Source organism: Vigna radiata, chromosome 3 (genome assembly GCF_000741045.1).
Source record: "Vigna radiata var. radiata cultivar VC1973A chromosome 3, Vradiata_ver6, whole genome shotgun sequence".
In the NCBI taxonomy this organism is placed as follows: domain Eukaryota; kingdom Viridiplantae; phylum Streptophyta; class Magnoliopsida; order Fabales; family Fabaceae; genus Vigna; species Vigna radiata.
In genome coordinates this window covers 10,127,686-10,153,837 of record NC_028353.1, presented here as the reverse complement: position 1 = coordinate 10,153,837, position 26,152 = coordinate 10,127,686, and the positions used below count along the sequence as shown (strand labels likewise).

The 26,152-nt window shown below is 32.2% G+C and overlaps 4 protein-coding genes across 4 annotated transcripts; 2 read left to right on the top strand and 2 right to left on the bottom strand.

Moving 5' to 3' along the window:
- The first annotated feature begins 810 nt into the window (after window positions 1–810).
- Window positions 811–3,984, top strand: LOC106757580. The gene is made up of 3 exons (XM_014640263.2): window positions 811–1,380; window positions 1,540–1,905; window positions 3,091–3,984. The coding sequence occupies exons 1-3, from the start codon at window positions 1,081–1,083 to the stop codon at window positions 3,733–3,735; spliced, it is 1,311 nt and encodes a 436-aa protein (XP_014495749.1). The 5' UTR covers window positions 811–1,080; the 3' UTR covers window positions 3,736–3,984.
- A 1,779-nt stretch (window positions 3,985–5,763) lies between these two features.
- Window positions 5,764–7,904, bottom strand: LOC106757579 (UDP-glycosyltransferase 76F1). Its single transcript, XM_014640262.2, has 2 exons — window positions 7,320–7,904; window positions 5,764–6,908 (listed from the first exon to the last, which is right to left on the bottom strand). The coding sequence occupies exons 1-2, from the start codon at window positions 7,789–7,791 to the stop codon at window positions 5,998–6,000; spliced, it is 1,383 nt and encodes a 460-aa protein (XP_014495748.1). The 5' UTR covers window positions 7,792–7,904; the 3' UTR covers window positions 5,764–5,997.
- A 491-nt stretch (window positions 7,905–8,395) lies between these two features.
- Window positions 8,396–11,287, top strand: LOC106757578 (UDP-glycosyltransferase 76B1). The gene is made up of 2 exons (XM_014640261.2): window positions 8,396–9,297; window positions 9,998–11,287. Exons 1-2 carry the CDS (start codon window positions 8,826–8,828, stop codon window positions 10,885–10,887), a joined length of 1,362 nt encoding a protein of 453 aa, XP_014495747.1. The 5' UTR covers window positions 8,396–8,825; the 3' UTR covers window positions 10,888–11,287.
- A 2,239-nt stretch (window positions 11,288–13,526) lies between these two features.
- LOC106757577 lies at window positions 13,527–15,647 on the bottom strand. The gene is made up of 4 exons (XM_014640260.2): window positions 14,955–15,647; window positions 14,479–14,815; window positions 14,253–14,366; window positions 13,527–14,152 (listed from the first exon to the last, which is right to left on the bottom strand). Exons 1-4 carry the CDS (start codon window positions 15,645–15,647, stop codon window positions 14,043–14,045), a joined length of 1,254 nt encoding a protein of 417 aa, XP_014495746.2. The 3' UTR covers window positions 13,527–14,042.
- Between the last annotated feature and the right edge of the window lie 10,505 nt (window positions 15,648–26,152).

Below are 26,152 nucleotides of genomic sequence, written 5' to 3'. Positions count from 1 at the left end.
TTTTGTCGGTTAATACATCCTCGTCGGCTAAACCCGATGTGTTGCTTCTACAATGGACCACTTTATTCATTTTCAGGATCAATCATCTCAAATATCAACAAGCTACACCTCACATGCTTCTGCTCCCTACCCATTTCACTCCACTCTCCAATAATCCTCACATTCATATTTCTTCCTATTATCTACTTATACTAAATAGTTTTCTGAAGAAGACCTCATACTATTAAGCTTTGAATCATATATAACTGCAATAATTAGGAAAAGAAAAATAGAATTTATTTTTATATATGGCTCAAATTCTCCTATAAATTATTAGGAATGAGAGGTTGAAAATTGAAAGATTGAGTGATTAAGAAGAGTCGCAACAATCACTCAAACTTTACAAAGTCCCCGTTACTCTCAAGTTACAATGTATCATATTCTACTAACTCATTAGATAATTTTGATCTATTTCGTTACTCAATAAATTGATAACGAATTTGACTCTTCCTAGCTGGAGACACAAATTGAGTTGAACGGTAAATTAAAACATTGATGTGAAACTCTACCAACGTACCAAACTATGGATCTTTGGAGTTTCACTTCTCCACCTTTCTACCATGTGAAAGAAAAATGAAAACAAAGACAGTGACAGTACATCTAAAACGTAACAGCCTTAACCTGAAAAAAAAAAAAGACTAACGTGAAATTAATGAAACCATATATACATGTCAGCATCAGAAATAATTTTATATTAGAAGTTAATAATAAGCTTAATTAATGAGTCTCCTATTTAAGTTTGTATGAAAGTGTGAATTATAGAGGCGTGCAGACACGACACAGACACAGCGGACCACGTTACAAACTAGGGGGACCCTACATGGTTTGGTTGGCAATCTTTTCCTGAGTCTCATACTCAATACTTCTCATACTACAACTTCCTATCTTTCTATTCAAGTTCCCTCTCTCGTTAACCTTCGCTACCTGACTTCTCATTATCTATGTTTTTATCTCCAAACTATCTATAATCTACCTCACTCGCTTTTGCTTCCGGAATCACAAGTACAGACACAAACAAACACCTTCAATTAGTTCTCTGATATGAAGAAGCTTTGTCCCAATCTTGATCGCGAGGATGGGCTCGAAACCGTTCTTGAGGTCCCTATCCCGGAGGAGATTCTCACCCACAAGAGTGGAACCACCAAAGCTTGGCACAACATGAAGAACTGGATGAAGCCCCACGCTGAGTCCAGATCAAACTCCACGTCCATGGCGGCAGTTTTTGGAGGGAAAAACACAGAGATTCAGCTTTTGTTGGGTGTTGTTGGAGCGCCATTAATCCCTTCACCCATCGCCTCTGACAACCAACCCATCACTCGCAGCATTAAAGACCAACACATTGTCAGTAACTTTTCCTTCACTTTTTTTTCAGTAGATAACAATTCAACACGAAACATATACACAGTTAATCAAGTATTTACACTGTTATTTTCCTTCAATCAGAATAAAAGTTTACATTTAAATTTATAATGTTTACTAATGGCTTTATGTGCTGTGCAGGAGGTTTCGATGGCTAAATACATAGTGAAGCAGTATGTGGCGGCGGTGGGAGGAGAACGTGCTTTGAATTGTGTGGACAGCATGTATGCGATGGGGCAGGTGAAGATGGCAACAACAGAGTTTTCTGCTGGAGAAGGTAGTGTGAACAGTAAGAAAGTGATGAAAGTGAAGAATTTGCAGATGAAGGGAGAGATGGGGGGATTCGTGGTTTGGCAGAAGAGGCCAGAGTTATGGTGCTTAGAGCTTGTGGTTTCTGGTTACAAGATCAGTGCAGGGAGTGATGGTAAAGTGGCATGGAGGCAAACCCCTTGGCACCATTCTCATGCTTCTCGTGGCCCACCAAGACCTCTTAGACGTTTCTTACAGGTAATCGGTAGTTGTTCAAAGATAAAAACATTTTTTTTTCAAAAGGGGTACATTGTTAATTTGTATGAGATATAAAGGAGCATGCTTAATTATGACTCTTTGTACTGGACACCATAGAGCAAGCTTAATTATGATTAGTGTATGGAGTAGGGTAAAAAGTTGAATCATTCTACTAGAGGAGTTATTCTTCACTGATTTTGATGGACATGACAAAATTGCCTCTCTAGGTTACTATAATATCAATACCCTTGAAGTCTAAACTAAACCATGCTTAAGTGATACTTTTTTTCTTTCTATACTTTATTTCCGTGTTTGGTCTTTTCCCAGTTTTCAAGTACTATTTTTGAAACTCCTCAAATAGTTTTGGCCCCTATAGCATTTGAAGGAAAGTGGAGTTGGTTGTTGTCAGCATCCCAAATGAAAACATGCCAGCAAGGAAGAAAAGAAGTCCACGTAACAAAGTGCTTCCCACTTTCTAAAGAAATTGCCAAAGCTGATTTTCTTTCCTTATGCTTTTCCGTAGAAATTTGGTATCCCCTATCAAAACCACCAGAAGGTCTAAACTTTAAATTTAAATAAAAAAAGTCAACACTCTACAAAGGGAACACGGGAAAACCCACCCTTTAAAAGTCAAATAGAGATTTTTTTCAAGTTAGTAGTTGCGACTAGGACAAGTCAACAATATCCAAACTTTTCCTCCGTGTGTGTGACAACCTGTCCTCATCCGTTCCGAAGCTGTTTTATTCTTTTGCCGGGAACCCTTTCAGTAAATTAATGTGACCACCAATTGAACAGTTTGTAGTTGCTAACAGTATAATTTACCAGTATATCTTTCCATCATTAAGTGAATTTTAACGTTGACTCTGCATAAATTATATCATAGGATTTACGTGAAATTCACAAATAATAGAATATTATAAAGAGAAAAGCAGAGTATATTCACTAAACTATCAAAATCAGTATAGATACATATGCATTGGTTTCGTATAAAGAATCAGGAAATATCAGTATCAGTGCTGTTATACTAAAGACAAATGTACACATTGCTTTTAGATATAAAACTAAAATCGTGTGCATGCTTGGATTCTCCTATTAGATATAAAAAGAACTGCTTTGCAGCAAATTCAGATTTTGATTATGAATCATAAGGAGAAATGAGGAGGATCTAATACTTTATTTAAACAGGGTCTTGATCCAAGGTCGACAGCTAATTTGTTCGGCAACTCTATCTGCATTGGAGAGAAGACAGTGAACAACGAAGATTGTTTCATATTGAAAGTGGAAACCGAGACGTCGACACTGAGAGCAAGGAGCAACAGCAACGTAGAGATAGTTCGGCACACGGTGTGGGGGTATTTCAGCCAAAGAACAGGTTTATTAGTTCAACTGGAAGACTCTCACTTACTAAAACTAAAGTCTCATGAACACGAGAGCATATACTGGGAAACGAACATGGAGTCTCTGTTACAAGACTACAGAAGCGTGGATGGCATTCAAATAGCACACGGTGGCAAGACTTGGGTGTCCTTGTTGAGGTTTGGTGGGGGCCCCGAGACACATTCCAGGACACTAATGGAAGAAGTTTGGCAAGTTGAGGAAGTGGACTTTAACATCAAAGGGTTGTCCATAGACTGTTTTTTGCCTCCTAGTGATTTGAAGAGAGAGGAAGATAATGAAGAGGAAGCAGAGTGTGGTGGTGGGGTGGTTGCAAGCAATAATGCCAAGCTACCCTACAAGATTCGTTCGGCTTCTTTTAGGATCAGTGCTTCAAAAGTAGCAGCTGTCAACTTGGATGATTCCTGTACCAGCGAGAGCGATGAAGATTTGTAAATCTTTGCGTTCGTTACATTTTTTTTTTTTTTTTTGTATATAGTGGGTACAACATGTCCGAGTTTGTAGTTGAGCTGTGAATCTGTGATTTTAGTTTAATCCTTCCGTCTATTCTCGCTGCAAACTACCCAGAATAGAAGGAAAGAATTTTCAACACTCAATACAAACTTCTATTTTTACCTTCTCTTTTTTCCCATCCAAGGGAAAATATCTGCAATGTGAATAACTTACAGACAATATTCTAAATAATCATAAAATTAATTTCTGATATCGGTTTCCAATTGGGATTATGTTAAAGTTTCTGTCTACTCTGTTTTTATACACGATTATATCTATCTAAAGAGTTTTCATGGCACTGGGTCTCTTGAAACTTGTTAACTATCATGTTAATTGACGAGAGGAATTGAGCTTATAAATTATTTAGTTTTTTCTGCAAAACGAAACAAGAGGATTAGATAAGACTTGTACGGAAATGGAGGCTATTTATTATATTTTTTTAGTTTATTGTATTGATAGGTTACCTAGGATTCGTTTCGGACTGTTTTCTTTACTTGTAGTGAATAGAGCTATTCGTTAGATTTCCTTTAGATTTATTTCTGACACAAGCATGCGTATGTTGTTTGTTTATTTTTTTAATAAAGCTATAGTGCTTTTTGAACCTCTGGATCTTTTTGCTTTCATGGTTTTTCTTTTTACCAATGTTTTCAAACGAAATCCATCCATTTTTGTTTCTGCCTTCTAAATGCAAAAACAAAATGGTTCATTTTCTTTTATCATATTCTTTTAGTCAAAACATAAATTTTGACTATGTTATCATGTGATTGTTATTTAATATTTTATTTTAAAATGTATATAATTATAATTTTTTAATTTGAAATTGAAAATAAAGTATTATTTGACATTACATAATTAAGAATATAATTTTTACTTTTTTTTATAAAACAAATATCTAATCAATATATGTGACTGATGTGTGAATAAAATATAATTGCATTCACATCTTAGTTTAGGTCATTTCCATACATAATTGCATTAATTGAATGATTTAGTCATGCATTATCTTTGTTAGGATCATACACATTGGGATTTTATGTTTTTTCTTGTAGATTGGTGATTCTAAGTGTCAAAATCACAATGTGGGAAGAGTTGATGTCTAAGATGAAGAGGTGAAGAGATGAAACTAGAAAGTTCAACAACGTGGAAGTTTCCATGACATGTGGAGTTAGCGCGAGAAAATAGAAGACAAAACAGAGAGCTTTACATACCACAACCTATGGATTCACATTGCAAAATTGAAAAAGAGAAGAACACATGCAGATTCATAATTTTTCCATGGACTATGAAATTTTCCAGGAGCAGTTATTAATCTCTTTTATGACTGATTTAAAGAGATTAAAATTAAAAAAGAAATTGAAGGAAGTTATTGTGAGGGAGTAACCACTCTCCTCAAAAGGAGGAATTAGTGGAAAAGAACGGGGAAATTTAAAACGTGGAGATGGAGACATAAAAGGGTGGAAAAATGTTCACGGACTCTCTTCTTCTTTTTCTTTTGGGATTTCTTTTACATTATGCAAAACTAATTTTACTTTTGTTAGAGGATTGATGTATTACTTTTGATTATAATCTCTGAACCTTTTCAATTGATGTTTAGTTAATTTTAATTATCTCAGTGTTCTATTTATGTTCTAATGTCTATTCCATGAGCAGTTCCACAATTGAGAAATTGGAAATTGCTTACGTTTATAAATAAAACATATTAGATGTCACAATTGGAAAATTGGGCACAACTAGTTAGTTCGAAATTGAGATATATTTATTCTTCATGATCTTATTGAATTTGTAACTGGCCTAAGAGATTAGAGGTTCAAATTCAATGGATAAGTTTGCCTATCTAAGGAATTAGGAATAAACAAACTCTTAATAATCTCAAATGGATAATTATAATTTACATATCGATTGAAAAGGGAAGGAATTTATATGAAAAGGTATTTTGTCGCTCAAAATTAAATTAGTAAACTAGTACTCAACTCATTCAATCCCAGAAAATTATATTTTGTTATTATAATAACTATTGATACACTTGTCATGCGTTCATTAATGACAATTCATCCAATAAGACATGGACATGACAAACAAGTTATGGTGGGATTAAGCGGTGGCGTTTAACTGAATTAAAATTTGACTATTAGTACTCCATCTGTGCCACATATATATACTGTTACATTCTGCAAAAATGTGGTTTATTTATTAATAGGAAAGAAATCACCGAGCTCTAGATGCAGAAGATGCCGCTGATAATATGTCACTAACCAAGCTATCAAGGAAACAGTGAGATGAACCACCTTCTCGCAAGCAAGCACTTGCCTTTTCCTTCAAATTCAAAGCATTCTCCCTAATCTCCTTCGCTTTATCCCCAACCATTACTTTTTTAATAGTCCTCTCTACCTCTCGTCTCTCTAGCTTATTCTCTAGTTGCACTCCAACCTTCCAAACACTGCTTGCAAATTTGGCATTCACTTTTTGGTCTGCAAAACATGGCATACAAATCATGGGAACCCCTTCACATATGCTCTCCAAGGTTGAGTTCCAACCATTATGAGTCCAAAATGCTCCCACTGCAGGATGGCTCAGAACTTGTTCTTGAGGAGCCCATTTCACAAAGTAGCCTCTTTCTCCCAAATTCTCTAGGAACCCACTTGGCAATGCTTCAAGCCATTCTGAATCACGGATTAACCCAGGTCGAATCACCCACAAGAACGGTTGCTGGCTGTTGGATAACCCCCAAGCTATCTCCAAGAACTCATCCTCACTTATTGATGCAATACTCCCAAAACTCACATAAACAACACTGTTATGTTCTTGTCTGTCTAACCAAGACATGCAGCTTTTGTCTGGAGTCAACAAGCTAGCAGAAGAAGCTGAGCCAGTAAGCAAGCCTTTGTGAAAAGGGCCTATAGGGTATATTGGTATGGAAAAATCTTGGCGCAGTTTTGTCAATGCAGAGGATTCCAATTCTTCAAATGTGTTCCAAATAACCCCTGAAGATGCTTTGCATTCCTCAACAAAACGACAAACTAGTTTGTAGAATGTCTCGGGATCATTCGACTGATACATAGGAAGATCTTTCACCTTCAATGGTGGGAAATCAACCACAGGCTCTTCCAATCTAGATTCTGAATTTTCAAAAATAAAAAAAGTAAACACGAAAATTTTAGGCCCGTTCATCTCAAGGAATGTTGCTTGTATTTGCATTTTAAAAACAAAATAAAACATAAAAGTAAAATGATATCTATAAAATTGAAGCAAACATTCAATTGTACTTTTAGCCCTTGGGATATTGGATTGTGTAACTTGGATAATCCTCATTCGCATGAAGAACAAAGGCCTAAACTAGTTCAATAAAACAAGGATTCTCCCGAAAATTAGTTTGTCATTAACAATATACAATAGGAAAACTCTTTACCCAACTTGCATAAGCCAATCAACAAAATCACCAACACAAGGAATTTTCTTATCTGAACCAATCGTGTTTGATAAAAAAAAAAAAAAAAAAAAGTATAAAAAGAGAAGAAGAAGCAAGGAACCTTGTACGGGGAGGTAGCCCTTTTCTCTAAGGAGAGGAAAGGAGGCAAAAACAAGGAAGGAAGATGCCCCACCAGTTCTGAGCACAAGGCGAGGGAGCTTAAACTCGTCGCAGACAGATTGAGTGAAATGAAGAGCAGCATCGGAAATGAAGCATGGAACAGATTGAAGAGAGTCTGAGAGCAGCGAAAGCAAGTATTCCTTCAAAGGGTGGAGGCATCTGATGTTGATAAGGGCGGTGAGGTTGACGGAGTCGAGCGTGGCTGTTTCTGATTCGGATAAGCCATCAGGGATGGCGTGGAAGGAGAATTGAGGATAGGAAGTAGGGTCTGGAGAGTTGTAAAGGGTGTGAAGAATAGTGATGGAGAAGCCCTTTGAGAAGAGAATTTGAGCGAGGTGGAGTAAGGGTGTTATGTGCCCTTGTAAGGGTGACGGCATCAGCAACAATCTGTGTTGCTTCTTCTGCTCCTCCATTTCTGCCCTTCAATTGATGTAACCTAGTGAGACAGAGTTGGACTTTTTCTTATTTCCATCCTTTCCAGCTTTCTTCCTGCTTATCTGCATCATCTTTCACTCAATGCTTTTTTTCCAAAACTTAAAAGGAAACACGTGGAAGAGTTTACAAATATTTTGTTTTCATATATCAAATTAACTAAGACAAAAATAGTTTTTGGTTCTTTTTTTTATTAAATTTGGTTTCCATTTTTAGTTTGTAATAGGTAAATTAATTCTTTAACTTTTTTTAAATCTATAAAATTGATAATTTTATATTTAAATTAAATATTTAAGAGTTTTTTTTTATCAAAACTAGAACACATTCAAGTGTTTTATCTATTTTAAAATATAGAAAGGAAACAATTTTAATATATATATATATATATATATAAACCTTTGGATTATATCATATATAATCCTGATAAACAAAAATGATAAAAGTTATTTTTTTTTGCCAAATTATGATGTATTTATCCAATTATCACACAAATTTCATATACTCTTAGCAACAAAACAACTAAAGGATAAGTGACCTACGGACTCTTCACACTTGTATTTGCGCTCACGCTTTTTGTAATTAGTTATCTTTTAATAAATTTTCAATAGTTCATTGTTTCCAACTAATGTCATCTATAGTTTACACAAAAGCTATTGTAAACTCATTGCTGTTTTAGATTAAAATGAATTTCAATTTGCTTGTTGGTATTTTAGCTTCTACGTTTTCCTTTTCCTTTAAACTGAGGAAATTTTAGAAGCAGAAACACACTATTTGGATATCTAATAAATTTGAAAGGTCTTGGACATTAGCAAGCAAGCAGACGGTGATTGGATTACCATATCTGAAACCACCTAAAGAGATTTGCACTACCTGCCTTCACAAAACTTCAATTGATTCACCATCCTCTCATAATAACAGAAGGTATATTCTAAGTTTCACTGATGATTATTCACGTAATGCTTGGATTTATTTTCATACATGAAATAAGAAAGAAGATAAGAAAAGAGAAGAAGAAATGAGTGGAAGAAAGGGTCGGAGATTGTTGCTTATTCCTTTGCCAGTCCAAGGCCACATAAACCCAATGCTTCAACTCGCAGAAATCCTTCACTCAAAGGGTTTTTCTATCACCATCATCCACGCCACTTTCAATTCCCCAGACCCTTCCAACTATCCTCACTTCACCTTCTCCTTTTTCCAAGACGGTTTGTCTCAGACTCAACCCTCCGATCTCTTAAATTTCCTCGTCGAATTCAACGTCAAATCTGTCGACCCTTTCAAAGACTGCGTCACCAAGCTACTACGGACTCATGAAGCGGAGGAGGAACCTGTGGCGTGTTTGATTTCAGATGCTATTTGTTACTTCACTCAAGCTGTTGCCGACAACCTTCAGCTTCCTAGGATTGTATTGCGAACTAGTAGCATCTCTTCCTACGTTGCTTTCCTCGCCTATCCTTTGTTCAGACAAAGAGGTTACATTCCCACTCAAGGTTCGTTACTTTCTCATTTTTCATTCCATTTTTGCCTTTCAAAAAACCACTTCCACACCTTTCTTACTGGATATATGCAGAAGAACGTCACTCAGAAAGACAGTAAATTTCTTAAAATGTATAAGAACCAGATTTTAAAATTTAGTCTTCTATATATAAAACTATTTTTTAAAATGACTTTCTTATACATTCAAAAGCTATATTTGAAACATGTTTTAGTCAAATCTTATTTTAAGACAAAACCTTACAATCTCATAAAGTATATAAGAAGCGTTGTCTAGATTTACTCTTAAAAACTCAATGAACTATTTAAATTTGAAGATGAATTTAATTGTTGAAATAATTATACCTTTATGACTTTTATAAATTTTGTACTTCAATTTTTATTTTATTGTTAATTACGTGTTTTATAGAAATTAATAAGGATAATAATAGTTTCAAAATTATCTACTGTAGTACTTTTTGCATAAACGCTAAATTCATAATATGTGTGCTGATAAAAAAAAATGATAAACAATGTTGTGACTATTTAGATTATGTGTTCGTAAATCAGGATTTTTTTTTCGAAATTATTAAATATCGGGATTAATGATGTTTATTTTTCAAGTTATTTATTTGCGAGAGTCACGAATAGTAACGTTGACAAAATTACGATATAACACTAGCAATAATACAACACTTTTGTGCATGTTGCACATAGCTTGCATATTGGAGGAGGAAGTGGAAGAACTGGCACCACTGAGAGTGAAAGACCTACCTCTGATTAAGACGGAGGAGCCAGAAAAGTACTACGAATTATTGAGCAATTTGTTGAAAGAGACAAAGGGTTCGTTGGGAGTGATTTGGAATTCCTTCGAAGGGTTAGAGTCACCTGCATTGAAAAAACTGAGCAAGGAGTTTTCGATACCAATGTTCCCGATAGGACCCTTTCACAAGTACTTGTCTTCATCCTCTTCCTCTAGCAGCTTGATCTCACAAGACCAAAGTTGCATAACTTGGTTAGACACACACACACCCAACTCCGTGGTGTATGTGAGCTTTGGGAGTCTTGCTGCTATAACGGAGACTGAGTTCGTAGAGATAGGTTGGGGTTTAGGCAATAGTAAGCACCCATTCTTATGGGTGGTTCGACCGGGGCTTATCAAGGGCTCGGAATGGCTGGAGACACTGCCAAGTGGGTTCATGGAGAATCTGGAAGGGAGAGGGCTAATAGTGAAATGGGCCCCACAGCAAGAAGTGTTGGCACACTCAGCAGTAGGCGCATTTTGGAGTCACAATGGTTGGAATTCGACTTTGGAGAGTATTTGCGAAGGGGTTCCTATGATATGCATGCCCCTTTTCACAGACCAAAAAGTGAATGCAAGGTATGTGAGCCATGTTTGGAAGGTTGGGTTGCAGCTAGAGAAGAAGGTGGAAAGAGGAGAGGTAGAGAGGATCATCAGAAGATTGATGGATGCCAAAGCCCAAGGGAAGGAAATCAGAGATAGAGCCTTCAAATTGAAGGAAGAGGCCAAGGTTTGCCTCCTACAAGGTGCCTCTTCATACTCTTCTCTCCAAGCCTTGGTTACTTACATTCTCTCATTCCACTAATTCACTTTTCAACTATAATTCTTAAGGCCCATATATACTTGGGCCTGGGTCAGATCAGTAAGATTATACATAGGTTGTTGTATTTTAGCATTCTGGGAGTTTGTTTGTAGGAGATTACTGTTGCATGATGGCCCTCATGTTTTCTCGTTTGGTTTGGAAATGACAACTCTAAAGTTGATTCTCTATTGGCAATGTCAAAAGAGATGTCTTAACTCTTACGCTGACTTTGGCTGTGCAGATTTGCCGTTAAAGCTATAGATGATTGCTGATTTTGATGACTCAATGGGTAATGAATTAAAAGAAGGTGAAAGAATGAACAGTAAAAGCAGAGTGATTTTACTTGTCAACGAATAAATACATAAATGTTTTTTTTTAATACATTGTTGGTTGCAAATGATTAACTGAGTGCACGCCAGTGAGTGATAAAAGAGGCGTACATGATGCATGCATGGTGAGGATAATTGGTTCCAACACTAAGCAGCTTGTTCAGACATCAAATCATTGAAAAACAAAGCTTTGTTTCACAAATCAATCATTAATTTGGGATAAGACTAGAACCATTTTCAAGCACCGAATCATGAAATCAGCCTTATTATAATAACCATACATATATGCACATGAAGCACACCTTCAGATGATAGATATTGTTATTTTCTTGTATTTAGTGTGATACGTGTACTTTTCAGTTAATTGAATTGAACACGTATCTTACAAAATTAAGAATCCAAATCGACATACAATACAACGTGCAAATACTTTTGAAAAGTGTTTTCAAAATTTAAGATATGTTTCAATCCGATAAACGTTTTGTCTGAAAAAGAAAGACAGACTTTTTGCACTCAACTCAACTAAATTTTATTAAAACGTAATACATTTAGATATTTGGTTACTTTGTACTCGGCACACAAACAGCAAAAATTGTATAAAAATACAATGGACCGGGAAAAAAAGTCTGGGTCCATCAAAACGTGATTTACGGTTAGACATGGGCCACAAAATAAGCAGGTTTGAGCCCTATTCGTCCATTGAGAAACCAAATAGTGGAAAATAAAAGTAATAAAAATGGAAACCATGATGTTACACCAAACTATTCGCAGTCTGAGACCCTACTTCACGTTACTTCCAGGCTTTGCTTTAATCATTCCTACTGTGCCACTTGCCATCAACATAAACTTTCAATTCATAAATATAAATCTTTCAAAGGTTTTATGCCACAAATTACTTTTATTAAACTTCAATATTTACTTCTCTTTTTAATTATGTACACCAGAAAACTAAAACAACAGTAAAAATCAATTCTCGTTACATGTCATTTTCTAGTCTAAAGGAGTGACAACCTTAATTCTTTAATATTCAACTTCCTTTTCTGTGATCATCAAGATTTTTGTTACTTTTTGACGTGCGAATCAACATTCTACGTAAAATATTTTTTTTTTTTCGATAATCTTATTGTAAGAGTGATCTACACTGTGTAACACGACCCTTATCGACATGTTATGTTCGGGTTACAGTTTAAACACCTGAGAAAATATTAATTTTCATTTCCTATTAAAAACTAGACCAGCAATTTTTACATTATTAAAATATAAAATATTTAAATTAACTTTGTCTGTGAACTTAGACATTGTTTTAAAAACCAAGAAGTAACAGCAAAGAAAGAATAATAAAAACCGAATTACAATAAATTTTAGTGGCTTCTTATATAGAAGTGTATTAATATAATAAAGTAACAGCTGTCCAAAACTGATAGTTGCTCCATACATTAATAATCTCCCACGATATCCAATGAGGTTGGAAATTAGAAACGGATTAAAAAAAACATATCTTCACATAACAGTTGAATCTTAAAAATATTAAAATTGAAACCGTTTCTCATTAAATTTATATAAGCAATCAATTTTTCTTGAAGAACTAATTTTTTTTGTCTAAATTATTCCAACAAGGAGTACAATATAATTGGTTCAAGTATTGAGATTCGTTTAAAGACTACCATTTATTTGTAAATTTACTGAATATACATTGCATTCGTTCAGAAATTATTTTTGTAACAAATATTTTTATTAAACCATAATGTAACTGTAAATATTATAAGAATAGCCATCTATTTACTATTTAAATTTATAATTGTTTAACCAGAAAATGGACCCAGTGGACAATAGGAAATAGTATCGAACAGTAATGATATTTTGAGTAAAGATAGTAGTAGTAGTAGTATCTGTGAAGAAAATGAATGGAAGGGTGTAAAAGTTAAAATAATGGAGTTGAAAAGTACTGGTAGTTACACCCATAAAATAATGGAATAGCTAGGGTAGAGGACACAACACAGCATATACCACATGTCCCCAAAAACAAAATTTTGGAAGGGAAAATAATTGAGAAAAGGATAATTTAAAAATACAATTATGTATGATGGGGAAGTCGGACCTAGTCAAAATCACCAAATCGTTAGTTGCTACTTTTAGGAAAAAAGAAAAGCCATGGATTAGATTGGACCCAACTCAATAACATCACCACAATCATATCACATCATATCCCAAAATCATATTCAAATAAAATGCCATTTTACTAAATATCTTTCTCCCCTCCTTTTTCATTCAAATTATCTTCTTCATCACAACCGTAAAACTCAGACACCCATCTTCAAAATGCGCAAACCATCATTTTATTACATAGCACAGTACAACTTATAACATACTATATACCATAGCCAAATGAACATCACTTCATTTCAAACTTGGCGTACCTTGCACATTAGCTCTATCAGTATCATCATCTCCATAACCATAATAACGCCACAGAAAACGACCACATTTTATCTTATTATTGTTATTATTACAACTAATAATAATATTAATATTAAAAAGGTAAAAGAAAAATAAAAGGGAAAAAACCCTGCCTAATCTGCTATCCTTTCACTATTCCTTCCACTAAAACTAAACCAGGTCCCAAAAGCTGCTTCCTAGCGTTTCTTCCCAGAACTGGAACTAGAAAGAAAAAGTGGATGGCTTATTTGAACTAAACTACCCAAACGCATTCTTCAATTTCGTCTTCTGTCAAAACAACCAAATAAGGCTACCAAAAACTATTTCACTTCTTCTCCATACAAGTTTTCCTTGGAGAAATCGGACCTTCTTTGGTTGCTAGAGTCAAAAGCGTCAGTAAGTCCACTCTTGAGGTAGGCGAATTTCACAGCTAGCTGCCTCCTCTTGTCGAACACTCACTCTCTGCTGCATAAGAAGCGCTTTTTTCCTCGCCAAAATCGCGTCTGTAACCGAAAAAAAATAATAATAATAAGAAAAGTGAGTTCAATACACATGCCAAAAACTCTACTTGTTCGAAATATCATACTGTAAATACTAACTCACCGAAATCCGAAGCAAATGCGTTAGTAAAGCGTTGTTGGTTAGCCCCATTTAAGTCATCGATATTCAAGTTCAAAGTATGAGCCACCTTTGCCGGTAACAAGACAGGAGCAGAGCCTGACCAGATTAAAAGCACACCATAAGACAAAATCAACCACCAAAACAACTGAGATATACAGAGAAGAGTCAAGAGAGAGAAAGGTACAAGCAAAAGCAAATAACCCCTCACCAGTTTTCTTGCGAGGTTCAGAAGGGGTTGTTTCATAATGACGAGGCAAGAACACCCCAGTTCCACCGCATCCCCTTTTCACAGAAGATCCACCTGTACCTACAGCAACCCGAGACCCGGATCCGCCAAACTGCACCCGACTGTTTTGTTGCTGAACTTGACAAGGGGACCATGCAGATTGGGGAAAACACGTAGGACGAGTGCATTTCACATTCACACTCTCATGGCCAAACTCACGGGCTCTGTTCTGAACCTGAACCTGTTGCTGCTGAACAACCCAGTTAGGCTTGGTTGGCCTTCCCCAAACCGAACCACACTGATGCTTCGGTCTCGCAACCTAAGGAACCAACAAAACATCAGTCATTATTAGAAACCCCGCATAAGACCGGTAATAAGACTAAAACAGAGTGTATAACAATGCGATAAGGCAAATAAGGAACCAAGTGACGAAATAATAACAAAAAAAGCTTCTTTACCTGATTGAAACACTGGTTGGGACGAGAATGAGTAAGTAATCCCCTACTCTTCTGAAAGTCATATTCAGAAACATGGTTGTTGTTTATCTTCAACCTTGCGACTTGTCCGGCGGCAGCGTATATAGCTTCCCAGGGGTCGTTGTTTTCGTCAAATGGAGTCGTCGAGGGCGAAGGAACGCGCGAGTACCCGTTCGGGCTTCCGTCGCCGGAACCGGCGCTTCGACCCGACCAGCTACCGAATCCGGTAAGCGTAGACTGAGGGGACCCGACTAAAGCCTGAGTCTTCCTTGGAATCTCCGAGAATGTTCCGTTGTCAGGTTGAATAGGCAGAGCAGAGTGGTGTTTGCGAGTTTCGTTAAGCGAGGACTGACTGAGTCGGCGAGTGAGGCCGACGAAGAAGTCCTCTTCGCCGTCGCTGCTTTCGGTCTCCGTGGAGGCCGCCAGAGATTCGAGCGGCGGAGAAGAGAGTCCAAGGTGGTAGGGGAACTCGGAAGGAAAGGCGAAAGGGGCGTGGAAGTGCGAGGGAAGCCAGAGGGCAGCATCAGCCATGGTAGTAGTTGGGATGGGTAAGGAAGTGATTATGGTTATGTGAGATGAGAGAGAGAGAGAGGGAGAGAGAGAGAGAGAGAGAGAGAGAGAGAGAGAGAGAAAGAAAAAGAAGACAGTGGTGATAGTTGTAGGGAGTTGGAGCATAGAATGTTGAAGACAATCTGCTTTTATTAAGGTTTCAGGGTCCTTTTGAGGCAGTGGGAATTTTGAAATTTAAAAAATTGGTAATATTATTATTATTATTATTATTATTATTATTATTATTATTATTATTATTAATGTAAGATGGCCCAGTAGTTGGAAACATTTGTCCCTGTTTTTGTTTGCAGAACACAGCTGCCATTTGTCCACTCCTAATCTTAACACTCTTTCATTCAAATCTCGTTGCCATACCACTTCCCATCATTCAAGGACAAACCATATTTAACAATATACTCCCTCCATCTTCTTCTCTTTTTATTTCTCTTTTTTAAATCACATAAATTTTCACTTGTATTCACTAAAAGCGTAGATGAATTTGAAATTTGAAATTTGTATTAATGGCCAAAGCCTCACTTTCACTTGTCTAATTGGTTTTGGTATTTTTGAATCGTGGTTGTAAATTTGTTAATGGTGATTATAGATCTGCCGCCGAAGCTGGCTTTTATTTGAAGTTTTGTGTAAATTCAAAATATAGGTGGTGGGGTCCTTATATCCACACCATTCAAGATTGACTTTTTTGTTTGCAGGCAGAATTGGAAAATTGGAAAATTGGAAAATTGGAAAATAGCCTGATGCATATGCACGTTAATACCTTTTTTATTTTTTAAAAATTGCCATAATGATTCTTGATCATGCCTTTCTCAGCACTCCAACATCCAATTCTCCACGATTATGTGATATCTATCAAATATAATCAGTATCTTTTCTGTTTTGTATTTGCTTCTCGATACATCCTTTGACATTCTGCTTTTTATTTCCTTCTCAAACTACCAAATTACTTATTTCCAGCACAAACTGATAAGGATCGGCATCACCAATCATTGCAAAAAATCATATCCCATTTTGCAATGCTCTTTCTCTTTTTCCACTCCTCCATCTTCTAAGCAACCCCTTCCTTTCGCACTATACTACTCACATGCTTCGTAATTATGTTTTATATTTTAATAAACTAATACAATTTAGATTGCTAGGATTCATTCCATCATAAGATTAAATTGATACTGATTATGAAAACTAATTAAGTGTACTGTGGGACGAGGATGATAATATACTACTATAAAACATGCCATGTTTTGGTGGATGATTGGATAATTAAAAAATAAACTGAAAAAAAAATGAGGAAAAAAAACATCAAAATATATGTTATCGCTTTATGGAACATTATTCCTAGACATCAATGTTGAGCTAATGTTGAAAGGACATACAACACTTACTGTTTAGGCATGTTTCTTTGGCTAGTAAGACTGATTTCACTCACTTATTTTTATAATTTGACCTAAGCCAACTAAACCTATAACCACATAGTTTTAAAGAAAATAATATAACAAGTACTTTATTTCAAAACAATCTCGTAAAGTCGAAGTTTTTTGTTTGGTCGTAAAGATGTTTTTATTAGGCACACTGAGAAATCAAATCAACGAATAAAACAATAGATGATACGGCCCAATCATTACGTCGGAAAATTATGAATAATTATTAATGTTTCACCGAAAAAACAGAAAAAAGATTAAATGAAATTTAATACATGAATTCATTGGAGACGTTTGATCCAATAAATTCTTTTAAGTCAAACTAATTCAATTACTGATTGTTTCTTTCGTTTCAAATTTGAATCAAACAAATTTTTAATTAATGAACAGCTATGGTTGGTGGAGTGATGAAAAAGGTAAGGAATGTATCATTGCTGTTTTGCCATAATTACATTTAAAATTACATTTTGACAAGTACGGTTTTTTTCTTAGAAAATATACAGTTGATCATACATTCTGATCTTATTATGACAATTGTCGATACATTAGAGAATATGTAATCGGCTATTTACGAATTGGTGTAAAATGAAGTGTTAAAGTGAAGGGTAATGATGGTTTTGCCTTCGTAAACGAATTGGTGTGAGTATTATGAAATGTTATTATTAACTTCATAAACGTTTATCCATATTAAGTTGGTACGTTATTATAAAAACGAGTTGCTTTCAATTTTTTAAGTTAATTCAAACTCTGACATAGTAACCGGAGACGTCAAAAGAAAAATATGAAAGTCGAAGCATGTCGAGCCTAAGTGAAATCAATGTCGGTTGACAACAAACAAAAAAGAAACCTACATCTATATGCACTCAGCAATAGGATATGTATCCTTGAGCACAAATTTTTGTTAATGCTTTGACACACCATTGATATGCATAGCATATTGTGATCACGCATATGGTCGAAGTCCAGATCCATTTGATTAAAACAATGAATACAAAGACAAAAACATGATTCGTTCAAAGACTTTGAATATTTTTGAACATATTGCAATAACTAAAAAATCCTCATTTTCATATTCTTTATTGACGTGACAATCATTTATCTAACTTTGATCTATACTATATTCGTAACATATTTCATTAATCTCAAAAGATTAGATCCTACCCATCAAGAAAAAATATTTATCATAATTTCATAACACGTATATAAAGAAGTCTAACATCATAATTTTGATAAAATTTTGACATCATTTCACATTGATCTCTGAAATACACGAAATAAAATTGATCGTTCATGATCACAATTAAGTATGCAACCGAAGAACAATATAAAATTATTTCAACCAAAATTTTATCAAATTTATCCAAAAACTTAGACGTACACGTTCTAACAAATCATGAAAAATAATTTTTTCAAACTGTCTAATCGGAAAATTTGAGATTTAATTCAAACGATTAAAAAATTAATAATCTATGTTAAATCTAAAGTGAAAAGTAAGTTTCACTCACTGTTCAACTACCATTTCATACTACAAATATTTTAAAATTTTAATAAAAAATAAAATGCCAAAAAACACAATAAAAATTTTGTCTACAATAAAAACGATAACGATGAAAACAAATATAACCAATGTCATATACTAGAAATAAGAGACAAAGTACAATGAAAACATAAAATTAAATTTAATCAAATAAATCCTTTAAAAAAAATTGGCTAACTATAACAAACTGTGGTAAATAAAAAATTGTAAAGGAAAATACCAAAATAAAATCCAACAATCAATTTATAAACAAAGTGCACTTTACATTGAAAACAAAAAATCAAATTAATCATACATATTTAAGAGAGGACTCAACATTAGTGTTGAGGAGTCGCCCTGACGAAGGAGTAAAGAGAACTTGTTGCTACTTAAAATAATATACATGCATAAATGCATAAAAACAATCAGTTAAAATGAAAGAGAATCATACTCAAAACATTTAATAAATGTGAATTTGTGTTAAATGAAACAAAAAAAGTGTATTTGATGGATGCCAAAGTATGTTTGAAAGCTTGAAAACATTAAGTGAAATTAATGCACTCTCTCGCAGTGTTTTTTTAAGTTATAAAATAGCATATAATATCGAACATCTCGCCTAATTCACGTCATACACCATTAGACTTTAGGTATCCTAATTGGTCATCGTTTAATGGGTACTCAAAGTCCATTTTTGCACTGCATTTTTTTATTGATTTGAACATGTTTACACGTCGACCCTGTGATCCTCCGATGTCTAAAGTGGTAAAAGAACAACAAAACGTTTTTTCGATTCAGGTTTTTAATTATTTCAACACAGGTTGAACAACAAAAATTAAAAAGGATTATTTTGACTATTTCTTTAGTCTAATGTATATATAAGCAAAATTTAAAAGTGTCCTATATATATATGTTAATTTCGTCATTTAATATTAATGTGCTAAGCATAATGCATTAGTTGTCAAATTTATTTGTATCTAACGAAAATAAATCATTAACCATTATGAATTTAAATCAAAGGTAAGATAGGCGGATATTATGGATTAATCTTCTACATTGATAGATAGATATATTGATCGTTATATGTTTTTAGAATAACACTACATGTAACTGTTACATGTATAAAAATAAGTTTGTCCTATGGGGATATTTTTTGAGACATGGATGAGAAATGGAACCCACAGGTGAATATGATGTTGTTGGGTGTTAGGGTTGTGTGGGTGACCCCATGAATTGGGATCTTTAATTGTTGTTTTAGTGAGTATATTATGCGTCGCTAATAAAAGCAAAGGACACAATGATTAGGGCATTTGACCCATAACATTATATTATTACTCCTTATTACCATTTTTCTCTTGCTTTTCTTCCCTCTTTGTCTACTTCCTCATAACCCATCAAAATTAATATCCTATTTCTTCTTTGCATCTCCCTTTCCTCACATTCAAGCTTCAAATCTTCGTCTTCGTCTTCATCTGCCTCGTCAACACCTCATAACACACCAACTCATGCTCATCAACATGCCAATCAATTTGCACGTCTCAAACACCACCAACTCCAATAATTACTACTACATCTCTTCCTCTTATTAACCTCTTTCATTGCTTTCTTCACAATCATTACGCTCTATTCCTTATCTCAAACTACTACTACACTATGACTCCTATAAAACAAATAGTTTATCATCACTTTTATTAGGTTTTGTTTTCGATATAATACGTATGCTTCGTACAAGTTTAATTCACTACACATGAATGAATCTTGATAATTGACTTATTTTGACTGATTATGTACAGAGGTTTTGTTAAATTGATTGATGTGGAAATATAAAACTTTACTCTCAATCTCCATTCTTTTCATTGAAGATTTAAAAGTATCATTCTTCTTAAGAAATTTTAAAAGCAAAATTGACTTATAAAATTTATATTATTATAAATCTATTTTATTTTTAATTGACTTTAATATTTTTTATGTCAATATATATATGGAATATAAAATATAATAATGATAATTAAGTAACAGGATAAATTTAATAAATAATAAATCTTATTAAGATGAATTTAATATAATTTTAACATGATGTAAATTTTACAAAATTAGTTTTATAAAATTAAATTAAGATATAAAGATTTATTTCTTGAGATTATTTTTATATTAAGTAAAACTTATTTTTAGTAAGATTTGTTATTTATTAAATACAATCACTTATAATTGTACACTTAAATGTATATACTTTAATGTAAAAATAAATTAACAATTTCATAAGTATATACTTTAACATGAAAATAAATTAACAATCTCATCTTGTTATGTTAAAATATTGTACAATATTTATTCTTATGATAGTTGTTTTTAACTTTTATACACAAATAAAAATACAAAATGGTGTAGGAACAAAATTATGATAAAGTATTTAAAGAATAATATCATGAGATATTTTACTTTATTTAAGCATTTTTCTAATAATCAGTCTTTGTAGATGAAAACGATCTCCATAGACCAATCACAAATACTTTTATTGTGTCGTTTAAATTAATCTTGTATTTTCCAACTCATTTAAAATCGAGCTAATCCATTCTTAGTTGAGTTGTGTGTGTCTGAGCTTGAGGCATATATATTATATATCATATGTTTGTCTGATTAATCTCGTACGACCATTTATCAATCAAACATTAATAAAAAAATTTAAATTTTAAGACTAATAATACTTTTGATCAATTAATCCGTGTTGGATTTTTTTTTACTGACTACTTTAAGACGAGTTTTTCTTCATCGACTATCTTAAAACGATTTTTTTTTTTTTGGATCAAACTCTTTTTAGTTCATTATGTTAAATTAAGATTCTCTTAACGAAATATTCTAAATCAAATTTTTATTAGGTAAATTACTTTTTACTTACTATTTTAAATCGATTTATTGAATATATTATTTGTGACTGATTACTTTGATTAAACAACATGATCTATTAATTATAAAATAGTTAAATTCATAATAACAAATGACGAATCAATTTATTATTACCAATTAAAGAATTAAAATATGTTTAGATTGTGATTAGATTGATAAAATAAAAATTCATAATAATTAGTATAAATAAAATTAAGATATGAATTTCATAAGACACTGCGAAATTAATACAGTAGCAATCAATTATATTCTTATGCATCGAAATTAAAGAACTTACCCATCATGCAACATAATTAAGTAGCCGAAACAATGCAAAAATTGAAACTACTGAGAGTTGAAAAGTGACCACAAAAACACCAACAAATCTTATCCAAATAACTAGTATAAAAAATCTATAACCATTAGTATTTATAAATAAAATAGAGAGTACAAATTTAATTAAAAATAGAAAATATAAATAAGAAAGTGTGATAATGAGACGTACGTACGTGCGTACAACATTCTCCAACAGTTAATAACCATTATGAACAAACCTGCCATCATCTTCGTTCACCAGCTGTCCCAAACCACTGTCACTCACTACATCAATAAAATACTCTTCCACGCTTCATCTTATTTCGATATAAACAAAAGTCCCAGAAGAAAACAGTTAATTAATTTGTAAAGTGAGAATTATTCTTATTTAGATTGTTTATTTTAATCATGTCAATATATATATATATATATATATATATATATATATATGCATTTTACATATGAAATTAAATATGTGTAAATTATTCAACAGAAATTCAATAATAAATGATAGTTTAAGTTATATTAGAAAGTGAATTAACATCACTTTTTTGTCATGCGAACAAGAGTATTCATAGATTGGGCGTAAATATATCTAATTGATAGATTAAAAATACAATTAACCATTAAATTTGATGGAATGAACATTGATTAACCAAGCCAAGGGAGAAAATACACGTTGTCAAATAACTTTTTACTACTAATATTTAACCAAATTTTAAACAACATGTTAATATTTATCTTTATTTATCAGGATATTTTTTTGGGGGCAAATACGTAATTCAATATCATATATTCGTTTTATCATCGTCCCCTAGCAAACGATTGTACGAGGAAAGGAAAGTTAAATCTCCAAATTTCAACCGGAATTTCTCTAGCGATTGTTTTTTTTTAGAAATTTCCTTAATCTTAATGTACAAATTTCATTAAATCATAATTATTCGCACTTAAGGTTAAATAAACCTATTCAAGTGGGCAAATGTTCATCTTTTTTTTTTTATTATTTACAATATTGAAATATAATATTTTACTTAGAAATTAAAAATTTATATCATTTACATCTAACGAGATTACTTGAACTGAAGTCTTCGGCATACAATTATGTAAAATACTTAAATTTTGTTTCACTCTTGGTGGTTTTAATTAATTTAAGAAAAAAATCATCTTTTAAATAATAAACGTGGTTATTATTTTATCATATTTACAATTATTGTGTTTTATGAATAATTTGATTATCACTGAATTTTTATGTAAATAATTTGTTAATTGTGAATGAATTTTATTTTATATAATTGTTTATTGACATTTTTATATTCTTGTTTTTCTTTTTGGTTTGGTCAATTCTAATATTTTATTTTTATTTTTATTTTTCCACAAAAAAATAGACTTTTAATTTAAGTTTTGTGTCTTTTTCCTCCTTCTCTTTTGTACTTTTATTTTTTCTCTTTCTCAATCCTCTCACTCCCATTTCTCTAATTTTCTTTCTTCGTATTTTATTTATTTTTACAATTTGATGAGATGTGCTAAAGAATTAAGAATAAAATTTCTAAAATAGGAAACTCTTACTTATTTTTATGTTACTGTCATAAATCCTAGTATGGTGAATCGCGAAAAAAAATATCATCTTGACTTAATCAAACATTTGGGATGTATAGATGCATAATGAAGAGTGATATTAAAATAAAGTTTATTGCAGATGCGATGGATAAGATAGGTATATTTAAAAAAGAATAGAAAAAGATGTTGCATTTATTGCAGAAAATTCTGTGTGTCCAAGTATTCGCAAAAATCCCGTGAGTGGGTAAAGATGCATATCAGCTGTGATTCAGGAACCTTTGTATTATTCATTGCCCTTATTAAATGCTCTTCACCCTTTCTTTCACCCGTTAATTTAAACACAACAACAAAAATTAATAATAACTTTTTTAATGTTATAATTGATTCATTTTAAATATTTTTTTAATTTTCTCAAATCTTTCAATTGTTTTTTCCTGCTTTTTGACCTACTTGTCTTTCTTTTATGTATTCAAAATCAAAAGCTTACTAGGTCGTATCGTATGTTGTTGTGTTAACAAGAATGAGTTTAATGGGAAATGAGTGTTTGAAACAACTTTATTAGTTGTTCCTAAAGTTAGATTACCGTGTTTTCTATATTCAATAATTAGGTTTATTCAATGTAAGTAATTATTAAATAAAAAGTAGCGGTAATATTGTTCGAAGGGTGTGCACGTCTTTCCATAAACTCGATTTCCCGCCAAATCTCTTGGAGGAACAGAAAAAAGAAGAAGCAGTGGCAATGGCGGGAAGCAGAATGAAATAATAAATGAGCCACGCAAAACGATAACTCACTGTCACTTTATTTTCCTCCTTTCTGTATCAACCAACAAACACACTCTTTATTTTATTTTTTACACCAATAATCTTATTTCTATTTACAATGTAGTCCTTTGTATGAGTTGTATTAATTTTCCATTAATATGTGTTGTGTTTCACCTGTGAAATCTCTTCTTTTTAATAAGTAAACGGTAGATTTATTGATACAAACAAACAAAATTTTACATAAAAAAATATATAACATATAAATATGAGTTTATATATATATATAAGATACTTTAATTCATAAAAAAGTCTTTTAAAATAATATAAAAAATAATGAAGATTTGACTTAAAACAGACAATAACTTATCAACATAAAAATCTATGTGTGTATTACCTCTTCCAATAAGATTTACTACAACAGACATCACTATAATTAATTTTTTTATAGAGTGTTCACTATAATAAAATTATAATTTAAATTTAAAAAATTATTTTAATTTTGATTTTATTTTATTTGAATTCTATTAATAGTGAAACTAACTAAATTATTATTTAATATGTTGCTTCTCAAAGAATCTTCCTAATAAACATATGGATAATGATATTTAGACAACATTTTTTTGACAACATTTGAACATTGATTACGTGTCAATCTGTGATTGATCGTAAATTATTCTATAATCAATAATAATAATCATAAACACTATCATGGAGTAATTTACGACCAATCACAGATTGACACGTAATCAATGTTCAAATGTTGTCAAAAAAATGTTGTCTAAATATCATTATCCTAAACGTATATAATAGTTATTATCTTAATCATAAACAAAATTAAATAAAATTAAATTAAATGTTAATACCTATTAATCAAAATCTACTATTAATTTTTTTTAGCATGTACGACCGGAAATGAATAAAATATAATGTAATGTGAGGTATGTTATTAGGAAATTGAAGAAAAATTGGCGGCAAAGGTCTTTTGAGTTTGGCGCCTAAAAAGAATAGGAAAGTACGATCATTCTGCTATCAAATTGGGGTGTACGATCGGAGCCATATCCATGAAAATGATAAATAAATTATCTAACTTCAAATCACTTGTGAATAACTTAAATTAAACTTTTATTAAATTTGGTATTTTATTAACTTCTTAAAAGTTTTTTATCTTTTAATTAAATTTTTATATTTTATTTTTTTAATTTAATTATGTCACTTTAATTTTGTTTTATTATTTTAATTCAATTAAATATTAAAAATGTTAAATTGTGTGTAATTAGTATTGTTCTCTACAAAAATTGATGTGATTTTAGATTCAGTGTTCGTATTTTAGTGTCGGCGAGAAGTTATCTTTTGTAGATTTTAAAATTAAGAAGTTAAATATATGTTAAGTCATTTAATTTTGGGGTTTAATCATTCTGATAGTCTCTATTTTTGGTGACTTTTTTCAATTAGATCTTTCATTTTTTCTTGTTCTCAATTGGATCCCTAATTGAAGCAATTAGGTCATTTTTGTTAGTTCCGTATTAACACCGTTAGAAAGGGTGACACGCGTCAGTTCGTGATTTTTTTGAATTTATTAAATTTTTTTTTAATTTTTTTTTAATTTTTTTTCTTTTAAAAATAAAATTTGCCATGTGTCACGTTGATATTGTGCCACGTAGTGCCACGTGTCATTGTGTTTGTTTCAATTTGGTCCCTGTATTTTTATTTTGTTCCAATTTGGTCCTTGTATTTTTATTTTGTCTCAATTTAGTCCTAATTTTTTAAAAATTTTAATAAAATTTGTTTCTTCCCAACTAAAATACTGTATGTACATTTTCCAAAATTTTGTTTTTAAATTTGTTTCTGTTAAGCAAATTATTAGTAATGATGTATTTCAAATCGAAATATTTAACTCTAAAAACCTTTTATGAATTGTTGAGGAAGTATTGAGATTATACTTGTGTAGATTACCTTCACAAAAATATTTATTATTCAGATCTTAACTTTTATAGGTTACTCATTTATATTATTTAGGTTAAATGATTTCTTTATTACTATATAAATAAAAATGTGTCATATGTTATTTTGTAATTTTTTTATTTTTTTAATAAAAAAATTAATTTATATAAATTTCTTTGTAAAAATTTATATATAAATAAAATTTTGTTTGAACTTGGCGAGAAACA